General features: G+C 48.1%; 1 protein-coding gene across 2 annotated transcripts in view; it reads right to left on the reverse strand.

Annotated features, from left to right (window-relative positions):
* Nucleotides 1–14,209, reverse strand: part of PRRX1 (paired related homeobox 1) — a 64,067-nt gene extending 49,858 nt beyond the window's left edge. For both annotated transcript variants that reach the window (XM_080649118.1, XM_080649119.1), the window contains exon 1: nucleotides 13,685–14,209. In XM_080649118.1, coding sequence (XP_080505244.1) covers nucleotides 13,685–13,925 — 241 coding nt within the window. In that variant the 5' untranslated portion in view covers nucleotides 13,926–14,209. The remainder of the gene's footprint in view (nucleotides 1–13,684) is intronic.
* Between the last annotated feature and the right edge of the window lie 2,564 nt (nucleotides 14,210–16,773).

The following is a 16,773-nucleotide window of genomic DNA, read 5'->3' on the forward strand; positions in this document are numbered from 1 at the left end:
ATATTTTAAATGCACGTGGTTTAGGAGATTCTGATACACTGGGTAAGGGCCGGGCCCTGGAATCTGCAGGGGAACTAGGCATCACACTTTAAGATATATATGATCGAATTCGTAAGCACATCAGAGAAAGAGTCGGCTTATCTGTCATTTCTTTTATCCCTTGTTTCTCAATAGTTAGAAATAAACCACATGTGGGAGAGACATAGAAAGAAATGAAGGCAATAAAGGCCGAGGGAAAGTTTTCCTAGATGAGGAAGGACTCCATGCTCTCCAACGAAGAATCTATACCCCCAATTTAGAAACTCTACAGAATCCCCTAAAACACAAACAGCATTTTTAGCAAGCATACACTTTCCCATACGTCACAATTCATCTTCCCAACAGAGCTGTGCTCCTAGTCTCTAATATCCACTGGTCATGTTTAAGAGAAAACCTGACTTTCTCTTGCATAAGGCACATAAAGCACATGGTAAACTGCTTCTCTAGACACAAGCACAAACTAGCTGTGCAATAAACTGGTATCTAACTGCTACACCCATGGTGATCCATTTCTTTCACATGTTCCACAAGTGTTAGGCATGCTGATGTATTACCGAAGAACACCAGGGAGATTTAATTGTTAATTGCTTGACAAAATAATAATAAAGAGTCCTAGATGCTTCATGATATAGAAATGCAGTCTGTATGTCTCCCAGGTTTATCAGATTTCAAAGCCATACATATGAAAGCAGGTCACATGTCAGACTGAGGACAGAATGTTTATCTTACTCAACTGGTTAGGAAATCTAAGTTGGCAAAACAATGGCAACTTTATGTATAATCACAGTTAACATGGTGAGTATTATTCATGTACAAAAATTTAAGTAAACCACACAAAAATCTCAGAGGAGTGGTGAGACAGTGCTATGTTAGTGACATTCTACTTATGGAGGAAATTGAACATGGTTGGTCTCCTGGAAACTTGCTGGCTATGGTAGGTGTGGGATAAGCAGTCTTGAAACCTGGTGTCCTAAGCATAGGCCATATATCCTGACTAAATTGGGGGAGGGCATTTATCTTCAATCACTACCAAGTCCGTGGTGATGGGTGAAGCAAATGGAAATATGAAAGGTTGGTGTCATCTGAAAGTTTAAAAAGATGTGCATCACTTTCATGCTAAAGAGGGGAAGGGGGACCTGAAAGAGAAGACCGTAGCCAGGAACTTCTGGGCCAGACTCCTGGCTCTGCCGGGCACTTCTGTGTGGCCTTATGAGTGTCACTAAACAATCACAAGCCATCAGTGTCTAACTGTAGATCAAAAATGGATGTCTACTGAGTCAGTGGGTGACATGCTATCAAAGTGACTTTTGGAGTAGGGAATATTTCCAATTTTAGTGACAATAAGTGGCATTAAACATTGGTTGAGAAACCACATTGAATATATATCTGAGCCTGGAATAACTGATTCTTGTCAGAGATGTTGTGGCAGTGTGGGCAGGTAAAGGGGAAGCATCTAGCTGATGCCTTCAATGGGAAGAAAAGTAGAGTATTGAGGTCTTTGTTTACATTATCTCATTATTCCAAACAACAGATTTGTCTAAAGTCAACCAGCAAGTACAGTACCACACCCCCCTTTATCCACAGGGGATATGTCCCAAGATCCCCAGTGAATGCCTGAAACCATGGATAATACTGAACCCTATATAAACTATGTTTTTCCCTACACATACATTCCTTTTCACTTAAAGGAAGCACTTCCCAGCTTCTGGTTGGCATATCCAAATAGCCAGCATCTCTGCTCTTGTGCTTGTGGGCCATTAGTAAGTAAAATAAGGGAGACTTGAACACCACTGCTGCAATACCAAGGCAGTGGGTCTGATCACTTGGACAGCTGCTAGGTGACTAACAGTAACATCAACAGTGTGGATGCTGGATAAAGGGATGATTCACATCCCAGGGGCACAGAGCAGGACCAGTGAGAGTTCATCCCACTACTCAGAATGGCATGCGATTTAAAATATATGGGAATCATTTATTTCTGGAATTTTCCATTTAACATTTTTGTACCATTGCTGACCAGGGTGAACTGAAACTAAAAAGTGAAACAGTAGATAAGGGGGTCTACTGTGTATTGTGCAACTGTAAATTCACACAGGATTCTCTGAATAAAAAGTGAAGTGCTTTGAAACTCCTAATGTCCTTAACTCTAAAGATTCTTGCTTTTTGAGGTCTGGGTATATATTTATTAAAATGTATTCTTGGGTTTTGATCTTTGTATGATAACTTAATTTAGAAAAGTCTTCATTTGGTTCCTAAGGTAGAATAACATACACAAATTCAGTTCTTTATTTCTCAAATATTTTCACAGATGCACTCTCTTTTTGGCCTCCTCCATTCCCAGGAGGAAGCTAGACAGAGCAGTGACATGCCCACTTTATAACCAACAATATGAGCAAGAGGCATAAGAAGAGATTGTGTAACACGGCCATGTGTTGTGAAGTGACAGGCTGGTCTTCCTCTTCTTAACTCTGTACTGTTTCACTGGACTATAAGGCATCTCATAGAACTGAGCTGACGTCAAAGATGGTGGGATATAATGAAAAAGGTTACAGTGGGGTCAGGAGAGTAAGAGGCAAGTCACCTATCGGCCACAGACTTCTTATCTGTCAAGAATTGTGCCATCTCTGCTGGCTTCTTAGAATTGGCCTTTTAAAATGTAATAGCATCTGTAGATATTCTTAAGAGTTTGTGAAGCAGTTTAATATTTAATCTCACTTTGTCTTTCATATTATTATTATTAATTCTTTCAGACAAAGTAATGCATCAATGTACTAAAACAAATCAGGGGAAAGAATTAAAGAAACCAGCAGTGAGCATATGAATTCAGCTAAAACGATTGTACTTAAAGGCCTACCCAAACACCGCTGGAATATCCTGGCTGTTCAAGGTAGCCCTGAATCTCCAAACCAAAACAAACAAAAAAACAAACAAAAAAACAAACAAAAAAACCCACCACTCCCCCGCAAACAGCACAGACAACAGATATTCTCACCACCTTGGGAAAGAAGAATGTTGGAGGGAAGAAAAAGGAAAAGAAGACATAAATGTAAATAGCACTCCATATATTGTGAGTTAAAATAACCAAACCCGGGGAAATCTCCTTCCCCGAGGGACGCTGAGAACAGACGCGGAGCAGTCAAACTCGAAGGGAGATATAATTCTTTCTCTTGTCAGAAGGGAGTCAGCCTTTAAAATGTGTCTAGCAAAACTGCAGATTTCAGCTTTTGTGATTAATGAACTAAATTACGTTTTATTTCTAAAATGTGTTGAGGATTCACCCCATGGTCTTTCCTCGAACTTGAGGATTAGAGCACTGAACAGCACATCTGGGTATAAGCAAAGAGCTCACTGGGTGGTTCTTTTTTCTTCCCTTAGAAACAGGCAGTGAGGGGACCAGCAGGAATTTTGATTGGGCAAGTGTGGTTTTTTTAATCCTAAAAAATGATGATTACGCTCTCTGTTCCCCCTTTCTCATGAGGAGAAAGATGAATTATTACAACATCTAATTCATCATTTAAAATTTCTTTCTACACGATTTCATACCACTTGTTAATACTTTTCCCTAAAGAAAATATTTGCATTCATCAGGCAGATGTTTTAACCTCAACTAATAACAAATTATATTTTCTCCATAATTATCGTGTTACCTAAAGGCTGGGGTACTATAGACTTTTGTAGCTAGATAAATGCATTGTCTTTGATTTTTATAAATGCTCCTTCCTCTGTGAAAGCATACTTCTGCGTCCTGGAATCTGTTCCTGTCCTACCTGATCATCATTCTACCAGGAACAGAGAAAAAACATGCCATTACATGTTTGAGTATTTTCTTAATTTGGGGAAAACACAACCTTTGAAAATGGGATTAAAAATTCCCCCCATCAATTAAAGAAAAATCAGGAATCGAGAATGTTAATAAGAAAAATTGGTAAAAGTCAAAAGGAAATATTTTAGCACCAAACTATTAACTGTGTCTACCACAGTTGAAATATAGATGACATTATTTTCCTATTTAAACTTTTAAATGTAAAATAATACAATTCCTAAAATGAGTAGCATTGCACTTGGATATTATTTTTATATTTAAAAAAAATTACTTGCAGATAGAGATTGTAAAAACAGCACAACCAGACTATACAAAAAAAAATCTCTATTTGCTTACTGCAGCTTTGCTATATGCACTGTGGAATATGCCCCCCCTCCAATAAAAGTCTCTAACCTTAAGAATTTCTCAAGATAAATTAATAATCATAAATATTTAGAAAACAACTATGCAATATTTGCTGAGGTGTTGAATATTTCTACCGAAAGCACTGAGAAAGGAGTTTGCTTGGTCTGAGAAGAAGTAGTCAAGGAGGGTGTCACACAGAAGTGTGTTGGGAACAGGTCGCATGGATAAGTTTGAAAAAGGGTCAAGGAGCCGGGCCATTTCATATCAGAAGTCAGAGAAGCAGAAAGGAGACTAGAGCCTCAAGAGCATATTAGGGCAAATGGGGAAACAGTCACATCTGCACCTGTATGACGGACAGGTTACTAGGGCAGGGATGGGAACATAAAGGGTGATTTAAAAAAAAAGAAAGAACAGGACAAATAATTTGGTCTCGCTGTAGAAAAGAATGAAGGCAATTGTGAGTTCTAAAGAAGGGGAGACGCATGGATTTTTAAGAGTATGTAAAAGAACCCACGATCATTTATCATTCATTCACTCAGCAAGTATTCTTTGAGGACCTATTATACCTGCTCCGTTTGCCACCTGCGCACAGAGGAGGACTAGCGTGGATGCAGGGCGTTAGGAGGCTGGTACAGCAGTGCAGGTGAGATATCGTGGAGGATTGGAAAGAAGATGGATTCAAGTGATTTCAGCAAGTAAACCTGGGATCGGGGGATGGCTTGGACAGAGGTGTAAAGGAAGGAGCAAAGAATGAAATTTCTAAGTTTTGTGCCCACATGATGTGGTGCAGGAAGATGGGGAAAGCTGTAAGAGGATCAGATTGGGGAAAGGGAGCTCATTTGGTGGCATGTTTTCTTGTTTTTGAGGTCTAAGCACTTTTATGTTCAAATGGAAATGTCCCATAGGTAGGTAGCTGCATATATAAATCTATAATTCTAAGGGGACCGTGAAGCTATGACCTGGGAGTCGACAATATAGGGATGGTTATTGAAACGGCTGGCCTCAAGGAGATCTCCAAGGCAAAGGGTATGAAGCGGGAAGGGGAAGAAAGAGAGCCTAGAACTGAGGCCAGATTGGAAAGGGAGTCCACTGAAGATAGGAGCTCATTCTATCACTAGGTGAGCATGTATGGAGCACAGACAACAGGTTGACTGCTGTCTACATGACATATGACCGCTATAATTCAGACCAGGATTTAGGGAAAGAGCACTGGTAAAAATGGAAAGAAAAGCCACAATGTACATAGTTATTTAATGCCCCCTCCCAATCTGGATTAATGGTGATATCTATGTCAATGCCTAGATATAAAGGTTTTGATTCAACACCTATTTCCTTTGGTAGTTTCCACTTCATATATTTGTGTGTTACCTGGAAAACAGATTGAACGGTAACCAGGTCCCCAAACCTCAATTCCCAAGAAGTTGCAAACCAGGCTATTATAAAGTAAATTATCAGAGCAGAAAAGTACATGAAAAGACCTGGTACATGACATGTCATTGAGCTCAACAGCTGTCTCCTTTTCTGAGGACTGAAAAAACAGTAGTTAGGGGGCTTCTGTGGTCTCCAGGCACCAATTTCTCTGCAACAAAGAGGTCTTGGACAACCAATTGGGGCACAGAAAATGCAAAGAAGAGGACAGTAGACAAGGACAGGAGGCTCGGGCACCGAGTCCCCTACCACCTGCCAAGCCCTACCCAATGCTACCAAACCCTTTGCAGACTAGCATGAATTTGTGTGGGTAAATATAATGGAAACTTGAGAAAAAGTGGTTCTCTCTGTATATCTGAAATGCTGGCTAGGCCTTTCACTTTGCCCATAGTCAAGCTGATTAAACTTAGCATATCCTGGCTCCAGTTTTGATTGACTTGGGCCCCGTAGCCTTGAAGTTGTATATCTGAATCCCCTTTGAAAACATTTGGCCTCCCCATATGTATTTACAGTACTGGGAGAGTGCCCGTCTGTTTTTATGCTTATTTATAACTACACCACCTTCCAGCACTGTGAGTCCTCTAAAATATAATGACATGACTAATGATGAGAAATTAAGTGACTGGGGTGAGTGTTTTTACTCCCAGACAAATGTTTGTGGGAAGGCAATTTCCTTTACCGTCCTGGCCTTGTGCTTCTGTTTCTAGTGAGCACCCAAGCTCAGATTATCTTGGAAGGTATGTAGTAACCACCACCTACACTAAGAAGACAAAATTTTCATTCTGCCGTTTGCAGCTCCCAGCGATGCTTTGTCTTGTTGGCCTCCAATGTCAAGGAGTGGTAAGAAGAGAAGTAGAACATTTCAAGATTTACAGAGAGGGATTAAGAATTTACTCTCTTATGTCCTTTGGGACTTTTGAAACTCCCCAAAAGGGAGGATCAGTGGAGGCCAAGAGTAAGATTTGGGATTTGCAAATGGTTTTGGTAAATCCCACCTGTCTCACCCAAGACTTGAGGCAGCCTTGTTCTTCCTTTGAGGGAAAGAGGGTTACCCTAACCCCAGGGTTCACCTCTAGGGGGGCTGGTGTTCTGCCTTATCTGAGACTCCTGGTACTATGAGGGTTTCTGTGGAAGTTTGGCAGCACCTCACTGATACTGCAGCTCTCGGTCTCTCAGATCTGTGCCACTTTCTTTAAATACTGTTCGTATGCACAAATGTCTACCTACCTCCTCAGGGACAAGCCCTCTCCTTCCCCAGGGAACCCTGGCACCAGGCCTAGCACCCACCAAACTCAGGTGGTCTACTGCACTCCCCTCTTGCCCCTTCCAGCTCACCCTGGAATCCTGACACCCTCATTTCAAAGAGAAAGGCAGACTGCCTTACCAGCTATCTCCATGTCTCTGTAGTTTCTATTTATCCTGGAGTATCTTCACGATATTGGTATTTCCCATCTTTTGCTACTTGTGTAGGGGGTCTTCCAGCATGCCTCTCTTTCCTGCAGGAGTCCAAGGGTTTTTGAAAGTAGGGTAGGTCCCAGCCTGGCCTGGGAGAAATTCGCCCCCTTCAGGTGGGAGAAGGCAAGGAGAGGCGTGCCTGCCCAGGTACCTGGTACATCCCACCCACCCAAAGCTATGCCCCAGTGCCCTTGGAACTTGGAGGCCAAGACCAGGGGTGGGCTAGGGGTGCTTACATCTTTTCCTGCCCAACATGGAGATCATTAAAATCTAAGATATTATGGGCTGTGTTTTAAAAGTTAAATTCACTAAATTACTGAATTAATTTCCCCTCACCCTATTTTACTCCCTTCCCACTCCCACTCCCCAAAAGGTGAGATTCAAAGATGCCTGCTCTTCAGGCCCCAGAGATATCTATTCCCGCCTAGGAATTGCCATGTAGTCTCCCCATGCTGCCAGCTCTTAAGAAAATTTCGAATCACTCGCAAACAACTCCAGGAAAGTAGACCTAATAGGAAACAGAGAACATGTCCTTGTCCTTTCTCAGAACTCAGATCTTGGGGATTCGAATGAATACACATTTTTACAAATTTATTTCTCATTTGGAGCTCAGTCTGGGGAAATCACTATTGGTAAAAATAAGCCCCATAGTTCTTAGGAATTACAGCTCCCTCATTACTTGGTGTAGAAAAGGGGCCGGGACATCCCATACCCAGGGTTGCATTTTGGGCATAACTAAGACCTTGAAGGAATCCTACATGTGAGAACTTCAGGAACAACAGAATCCTTCAGCGTCCGAGTGTCCTCAGACTCTTCTGAGAAGTCACGTATGTGTGATTGATTTGTTCTGACATGTTTTCTTTATTTTCTTTCATAAAGTTTCCTTCGCCGACCACCTTTTGTGTGTTGTTCCCCTCCCGTCCCCATGGAGTGGCCATCGTCCCTGTAATCAGCTTCCCAGATACTTTTTTCATCAAGAAAAGTGGTTCCAGGACAAGTGAACCGCGGTGATTTTTTAAGTCTTAAACCTAAAATCGATAGATAGCCCGCAATTCTCTATCAGACTACTTCCTCGGGGCTGCCTTACTAGATTAGACAAATAACACCAAGGATCGACTAAGATTAAGACCATTGTGGAGACTTCTTACTCAAAAACTTCTACACATGGAAAACAAACGCTGATCCCCCAACATGACGACTGTCCCTCCTCAGATGTCTCCTCAATGCGTCTCCGTATTGATTGGTTTAATAAGAAACAGCCTATGTAGAGAAAAGGAGGCCGTGGCACTTTGTGGATATTACTGTTGCTGTTTGAGACGGTTGGTTTTTAATTGAGTGTTGTTAGCTTGCTCACGGAGCGATTCGATTTTACAAGAATCCAAATTCTAATAGTGCTGTCGAATGCATCCTCTTGGTATTATTGAAAAGGGAGATGAAGGACATCTGTGCAGAGGGATTGGGGCCCCTGCATCAAATTAAACCGCAGAATTCTCAGCAGAGAGCGCCCAGTGATTGCAAGGACAGCGTGTGCGCTCAGGTAAGTGTTTGGATACCAAGGGGCCGCAAGGAGTTGTCCCCTTAGCGAATAGTTCCTGTAAATGCTTACTCTCTGGCTCAGAGGAATACTCTGAGGATCCTGTTATGGGAATTTAGGAATCGCTTGGAGGATGCTGAACCCCCCCCCCCCCCACCCGTTTCACTTTTTCTTCCAGGGAGATTCTTTCCCAAAACACTCTAATACTTGCAAAAAAAAAAAAAAAAAAAAGCAAAACGCAAGCCTTGTCTCCTTCATTTCTAAAAATTGTACTGCCTAAAGTTTTTGCTGACTCCTTCTCTCCGAAAGGGTAAAAAAGAAATACGTTTTTTGCGAACCTTGCTACCAAGAGCGGGAGGCAAGCGGGGACCCTCGTTCGTGCGCGCGCGAGCGCCGCACAGACTTGCAGCATCCCGGTACCCGCAGCCCGCTGGCCTCTGTGATGGAGATTTTCCAGGAGCTGGGGTGTCAACTTTTGGTGGGGTTCTCTGCTGTAGGAGGGGAGGAATTGTAAAAGAAACAATGTATTTTAAAGTATGAATCCAATTAATTTAGAGATCCTCCTGGTTGAAAATCTACTGATGCCATTTAAACGTGAAAAAGCATCCTGGAGGTGGCTGCTGGCGGGGGCGACGTTCAGAACTCTGAGCCAGTGGGCTAGGAAGATAGGTTTCTGAAGTTGCTGGGGGGGTGGAGTGGGGGGCTCGCGTGGAGTGGGGTGGCGTGGGTGGGTGGTACCTTGTTGGTTTGGAGATGATTTATTCACTCGGGTTGTAACATCTAAAACGAGGCCCTGGGAAGATGAGGAAACTGCAGGGACCCTAGTGACCTACGGCTGCCCGCCTGACGCCACTACGCCCTGCCTGAGCGCGCGGGGAAGACTGAGGTCGCCTAGCCACAGGGCGAGCTTCGGGACGCCTGAACTGCGGGAGAGGCGCTCCAGAGTCTTGGAAAGGGTCTCCGCTGAGAAATGAACGTGGAGGCAGCGACTGTTTCTTAGGGTTGGGGGATCTGGAGCAGGGAGCATTGGCAGCCTGGGGCCTCGGACTTTGTGTCCCACCTTCCCGACACTGCAAACTCCAAGCGGTGCTTGTCTCTAAGGCGGTGCAAGTCACCAGACTGTCCGTTTTCCCAAAATTAATTTAAGAGACAGAGGCAATCCAGCCCCTGCCCCTGCGCGTAAGACCAACAGGATTCACCACCTCTTCTCTGAACTTGACTTTGGACTTTGGGGACTCAGTGACACTCCCTCCCCGTGATCCTGGATTTCACTACCTCCTCTAAAGAGATTTTCTTCCCAGGCTACCCTTAAAACTAAGTGTTTTCTTGACTCCCCATCGAGTGGAGATCATGGAGGCCCAAATTCAGAGTGCCACACCCGCTCTAGGTCCCAGGATGGGACTAGAAAACTTCTTGCACCGAAGAAGTCTGTAAACGCTGAGATTCCGGGGAAATTGATATCCTGATGCAATTCCAACTGCAGTGCGCCTAGGGAACGTTCAAGCTCCCCGAGGAGTTTATCTCACGGGGACTAGTTGTGGGAGGTGGGTCCCGGTGTGTGGCGGAGGGATTGGGCGAGCGAGTCCTCTGCGCCGCGTTTACACCTCTCCCTTTGTGACAAATCAATTTCCCGGGCCTCTGTGCTGTATTTGCATCCGCCCTGGCCGGGCCCCAGCTGCGTCCGTCGCACACTTAGCACCGGCCTGTGAGTGTGTGCGTGTGTGTGCGCGCGCGCGTGTCTAATTGACTTTCCGTCTACCTTTTTATGACTACATGTGTTTCCAACAAAAGGTCTTATTAGGACAATCTGGTTTCACTAATTTAGAGGCTGGGAACATGGAAGGCAGGTTTTTTTTTTAAAAGAGTTTGCAGAAGTTCAGATGAAGAAATGACAGCGGGATGCACAGTCCTCCTAGGAGTAGTCTGCCTGTTTTATGACCTGTTCCTCTTTCCTTTCCCTGACTGCCCCTGATCTAACACCACCCCCCTTCACACTCCATACTCCCCCACTAGCCACTGCATTCCTAACAGTGTTAAAGAACCGTTTCTTTAAACCCTTAAGGTATTTGAACCTAAAAGTTTTAGAAATTTACAGGCTGGGAGAATCCGTTAGTGGGGGAAAGAAAGGGAAGCGAATCTCAACCAACAGGGAAACAGAATTTCAGGGGGTGGGTGAGCAGGAGATCAGCAGGAGCCCTCACTTTGGACAGGATACTTAGCAGTTCTTTGCCAAGGTTGGCCCAGGTTGTAATTCAAAAATTTGCAACATTAATGATCTAAAAGTGCAAGTGTAAATGGAGTCTGTTTTACCAATTTCAGCCCTAAAGAAAATTTAGGAAGGACCTTTTTCCATATGGCTGGAAGAATAAAAGGTGTCTCAGAAGGTTCCCCATCTCTCCGAAGGAGATTATCTTCAGGTCTCACTCTGGAGTGGCCTCCCAGCAGGCTGCAAGAAGAGCCTGACTCTCCGTGAGGCCTCTGCCCTCGGCGGGCTCAGAGCCCAGCTCCAGTCCTCTGCCTGGAGACTCCTCTGGTCTCTGATCACTGTCTCCAGCAGACTGGAGGCCCAGCCAGTGCCGGCTTCCAGGTAGCCCACAGCAACCTTCTGGGCACCTCCTGAGGGAGGCCCGAGAACCCAGGGCAAGGATCCTCCTGGACACTTGCCATCGCCCAACTTAGCAGACCCTTCTCTCCAGAGATGAGGGAGGAGGACGAGAGAACATTATTTCTAAGAGCAACAACTATTTGTTAGAATAGGCCTTTTGACATCTCTAGAAAACTAGGCCTGCCGTGTGTGTGTGTGTGTGTGTGTGTGTGTGTGTGTGTGTGCAACCCCAGGTGAAGGTGATTTTTTTCCCTATCACCTCAGCTCTGCTTTTTGCGACCTCCTTTCGTAACTCTATGGACCATCCTTCCTCAACGTCCTCTCCCTGGCTGGCCTCGGAACCTCCGTTTCCTTTACGGGTCCACTCCCCACGGGGCCTTGTCACTCCATTCTCTGAGATGTGCACAATTATCAAGCAGGCAGGTTCCTGCAGCTCTCATCCCTTTCCCTCCGACACAGTCCCCAACGGAGCCCACTGCTCTTTGCAGGTCCTCATGCCCGCAGCAGATGCCACGTGGGCAGCAAAGCCTGGGCAGCCAGAGGCCTGGGTCTCAGGAGCTGTCCCGGGTCGCCTTCCTCCACCTCAGGCACAGCCTTTGCCTGGGCTTGAGGGCGCTTCCCAGGCAGCCTCCTTGGCCCAGCCTCACTCTGTAGCACCCAGTGCCCACAGCGGCCGGCCTGGGCCTTGAGCTCCCTGTGGCCAGGAGCCTTGGGCCTGCTTTTCAAGCCCTCTGCTCACACTTCGGGCTGGACACGCGCGCCCCACCCTCTTCTAAGCAGCACTGTCTTCACCACTTTGTTTTCTGTGGTGGGCCTAACCGCCAGGGCTCTGCATGGTGGTAACTTTTGGAATTGGTCATTGGCCATGGGGAAACAAGGCCAGAATGTGCAGAATCGCTGAAGCTGGGCAATAGGTACATGGACGTAGGGAATACTATTCTCCCTGTCCTTCGTGTGTTTAAATGTTCCCTAGTAAACCTTTAAAAAGAGTGATATTATTGTACAGCGCATTTGCTTGGAGCTGAAAGTGTCTACGCAAACAACGCTACCTGTGTTTGCAACAAGAGCAGTCCCCCGCCCCAATACCCGCTGACGAGGAATCCCCTGCCTCTGTGCCACCCGGTCTTCATCCTCAGAGTTGGCCATCTTTCCCTAGGGACAGGCCGGCCAGACTCCGGGTGGCCCTCTGCCTCTGCAAGTACATAGGTCCCAGTTCAATTTTGGCTAAAATACGCTGCGGGGAGCCCATGCCTGGACCAAGGAAGAGTGCGGGGCAGGCTTCCTGTGGCCTGCTCTACCCCCGTGGGGCTCCCACTGCCTTGCCCAGGCCTTGCTCCCAGCTGTTTCTGGGTCTAGTTACTTTGTCTATTTTCTGAAAGTCTGACATTGGCTCTGTTTTTGAAAGTCACAGACTGCCTGGTTCCACAAGTTCCAAATTTGAAGACAAAATAGCAGTTGGCAAATAGTGACACGGACAGAGATCCGCCTCATTTTAAAACTTCCAGCCAAGTTTGGGCTCTTGCAGACCTCAAGGAGGAACTCTCCAGTCCCATGTCACCTGGGATGAGCTAGGTGTCAGGTCTGGACACACTTGGAGTCACGTTTTAAGGCTTGGTTAATAACACTAGGCGACATTCCTGGGGGCGCTGCTACCAGTCCGGGAGGATGGGGAAGGGAGACTGCGCTGGAATTTTGTGGAGGTTTTGATGCCAATAGGGGGAATTCCTCCAAAGTGACACCGGACCCCACATGGGAGCCAGCTTGCCCTGCGCCTCTCGTGCGGGATCTTGCAGGTCAGGAGCTGGGTTTCACACCAGAGGAGTCATTCAGGCGTTTGACTCTGCCAGGCTCTCCAACCCATGTGCAGGCAGAGGGGGCCGAGGGCAGCGCAGCCCACCCTGCACGCCAGGCCTCCAGAGCCCGCGAGCCCCGTGCCACCAGAGGCGCTGAGTCCGGCTCCCTGTGCGCGGCGCCGTCGCCTCCTCTGTCCCTGCTGCCCCCTAACCCGCACATACCGCGGGAAGAAGCCCCCCTGTCCCTCCGCACAGCGTCTTCAACGCCAACAGGGCGGGCTCCTTCCTCGAGTTTGCACCCCTTCCCAGCCCTGCCGCCTGCCAGCGGGGAGATATGCCGCCTTGCTCGCTGGGGACGGAGGGACAGCGCACCCGGCCTCAGCGACTGTCCGACTGTCCGCGGCAGGCAGTGCTCCTGACCCCGACCCACCGCAGGGCCTCGGAGTCTCCCTCCAGCGTCTGCCCTGGCGACGCCTTCGGAGGAGCCCTCCTTTTCTCATCCCGCTTCCCAGCTGTGACCGGCCCTTCCTCCAGCCACTGCCGCCACCTCTCCTGGTCCCCTGCTCTCTCCCCTTGGCCCCGGGCGGGCTTCGGCCGCCCAGCTCGGACCCCCGCCCTGGGTACCAGACACACCGCCCCCGGGGCGTGCGCCCCTCACTCACTGTCCTGCTGCGGGGTGTCGCTGCCGCTGGTGAGTCCCGGCGACTCCAGCAGGCTCCGGCCCGCCTCGCCCACGCTCTCGTCCGCCTGCGCCGCCACCATGTCCCCGGCTTCCTCCAGGTCTAGCAGGTGACTGACGGAGAAGTTCTTTTTCGCCTGCAGGGTGTCGAGGTTGCCCGGGCTGTCCAAGCGGCCGCCCAGCGCCGGTTGCCGCTCCAGAACGTGCCCGTAGCTGGAGGTCATGGTCTCCCCCTCGGATCCCACCCACCCCCCTCTTCCCGCTCGAATCAACACCAAACGCTGTGGGCGCGAGGGGGGAGAGGAGCCGAGTGGGGAAGAGAGAGGGGGAGTGGAGAGAGAGAGAGAGAGAGAGAGAGAGAGAGAGAGAGAGAGAGAGAGAGAGAGAGAGAGAGAGAGAGGAAGGAGGGGAAGAACAGGGGGGAAAAAAGTGGAAAGAGGGCGGGGGACCCCTTGTGCAGAGCAAAGCGCTCTCCCACAGCAGCCTCTGACAGCCCCGGCTGCCTTCCTGAGGCCAAGTCCGGCGCGATCCAAAGAGATAACCCACACCAAAAAATAAAGTCCAAAAGTCACCCTACGTTCAAGTCAGGAGAAAAGAATTCCTTCCACCTCTCTCTCCAAAAGTGTCCACACGCACACACTAAAAATAATAGTAAGGGGGAGAGGAAAGAGGGGAAGCCAGCAGGGCGGGGGAGTTAGGCAAACACAAGAAGAGAGAAGAAGGGGTGGGAGAGAAGAATCAAAGTGGGGTTTTTTTTTAAGGTTAAAAAAGTTATTCCCAGGCAAGAGTTCAAGCACCAACAGAAGAAGGCTTGTTCCAGCTTTAAAACATCTTCAAGAAAGCGTGTTCCCCCTCTCCGCACTCCTGTGGATTCTCAGGAGTGACTAAAGTTTCAGGAGGAGAGGGTGATGTCTTGCAGATGTACTGGAGAGCAGGATTCTCACTTTACTTTTCGTTAGGAAGGAAAAAAAAAAAGGGCTTCAGGAGTCCGAAGGAGGGTGGTGGTGGGTTTCCCCCCTTTCTCTTCTCTCTCTCCCCCTCTTCTCGCCCAGCTCCTTTTCCTTCTCAGTTGGATCAAGAAGCTCTCTGGCACTTCAAAAGGCACAAACTGGCATGCAGAGGACGCTTTGTAGGGAATACAAGAAAATTGGAGACCCCTGGGAGGGCAGATCTCGACTTAATAGGGGCCTGTAATTACGTGGCAAAGCCTTTGTGCGGTGCCTGACGATTTACAGACCCCCTTTCTCCATCACAATCTCCTTCTTCCTCCTCTCCCTCGGACCCAAAAACAGTCTGATTAAGAAAACCCCCTTTGCCAACATCTGAGCAGGAGAGAAAGAGAGAGGGAGGGAGCGAGAGAGGGAGAGGGAGGGGGAAGGGAAGAGGGAGGGAAGAGAAAGCAGAGAGCCCCTTTGGATTTTTCAAGTAAAGGTCTAATTATCATTCCCCTGCAATAGTATCACAGGGAGAACAGACAAACTGAAACCCACAGTCACTTCAAACGGGAAGATTATTTTGCTTCGGCGCGTTAACTCCTCCGGATTCGTTTAAGATCCTGTTGGAAAAAAAAAATCTCATTTGCATGTTTTGATAACAGCTGCAGGAAAACTTGTTGGAGAAAATCCACAACTATCTCAATCAAATTTTCTCCTTTCTCTGCCTTAAAAAAAAGTTTGTTTTTTTTTTAATGTTTCCTGCTGTTCTAACAGTTTTTGCGGTGGGGGTGGAGGAGCGTCTCAGAGAGAACGCGGGAGAGAGCAAAGCATAGGAGGGCTGCGTTTGGCCCTCCAGAGACAACCTATTAAATAATGTAATAAAGTAACAGGAGCGATCATAATGGGAGTCTCCCACGCCTCTTCCGCGGACTAGGGCAGATTGGGGGCGATCTGAAGGCGCCGAATCGATTCGAGGCTCTCCGAGCCGCTGGGATTCCCACCCCCACCCCCACCCCCGCCGGGCGGTAGGAAATTTACATATTTATTTAGCTGGAGGAAAGGACTCTAGAATCTATCACAAATGCTCCCCGTCTCCTCGCCCCCTCCCGCGCCCCCCCACCCCCCCAGTCTGCCCAATTTTGTAACCTTTTTGGTGCGGCCAAGGTCGCTTCCCCAGGCAGGGACGCTAAACCGAGAGGGTCGCGCTGCCCAGATGCGGAGCCGGCTGGGCGCTCCACTGCGTGCGCTGTGCAGGGTCCCGCCCGGTACCTCGCGGCTTGGGGGAGGGGAGGGGGTCCCACCTAAGTTGACAGATAATGCTCCGTCGTCTGTCTGCTGAGCCCTAACTTGACAGAGGACAGGGAGGTGCTGAGGGATTTTTTCATGACCTGTTGGAATTTGGTAACAGCTTTAATAGTCTCATTAGAAATGAGTTACTATATGACGAGTAAGTAAAATATTAAGTGCTTATTTGTGGCGTTTTATGTTCTTTAAACACACACACACACACACACACACACACACACACACACGCCATCTCCCTTGATTACTAGATTTTTTTTTCTTTCTTCCTTTTTCTCCTATAGCCGAGAGGCTCGACTGAAGAGAAAGGGTCCTAGTGTGTGCAAATGGTTTCTGGGCTCCAAACGGCCGTAGTTAGCCCAGAACTTCCAGCCCTGATCTGGGAAAAGAACATTTGATGCCATCAAAGGGCTGCAGATTGAAACCAGATGTGCACGCCTCGGTTCTTTCCATGCATTTAATTAAGGAGCCGGGATGGAGGAGACTTTTTCATCATTAGTCCACCCACTCCCCCCTCCTCTTTCCATCCCCTCGCCCTCCCCACGGCCCGCTTGCACCCCCGACCGGGAGCCAAGAGCCCCGCCAGCGCCACGCAGTGCGCCGCGCCCGTCGCTCCGTCTCCCCAGCGGTCGGGGCTCCCAGCAGTAAACATCTGTCCTCCGCGGGGCCCTGCGAGCGGGATGCTGGTGGGAGGCGGACGCGCCCCGGGTGGGCCCGCGCCGAGTGGGAGTGTTGGGGAGGGGGTGCTTCCGCGGGGATTTCCACCGCGGAGCCTAAATCAAGCGTCACACGTGTCAGTGCCACCGGCTCCAAGTGAGGCGACGCAATCGCACCG

The sequence above is a fragment of the Plecotus auritus genome, assembly GCF_963455305.1.
Source record: "Plecotus auritus genome assembly, chromosome: 12".
Lineage (NCBI taxonomy): Eukaryota > Metazoa > Chordata > Mammalia > Chiroptera > Vespertilionidae > Plecotus > Plecotus auritus.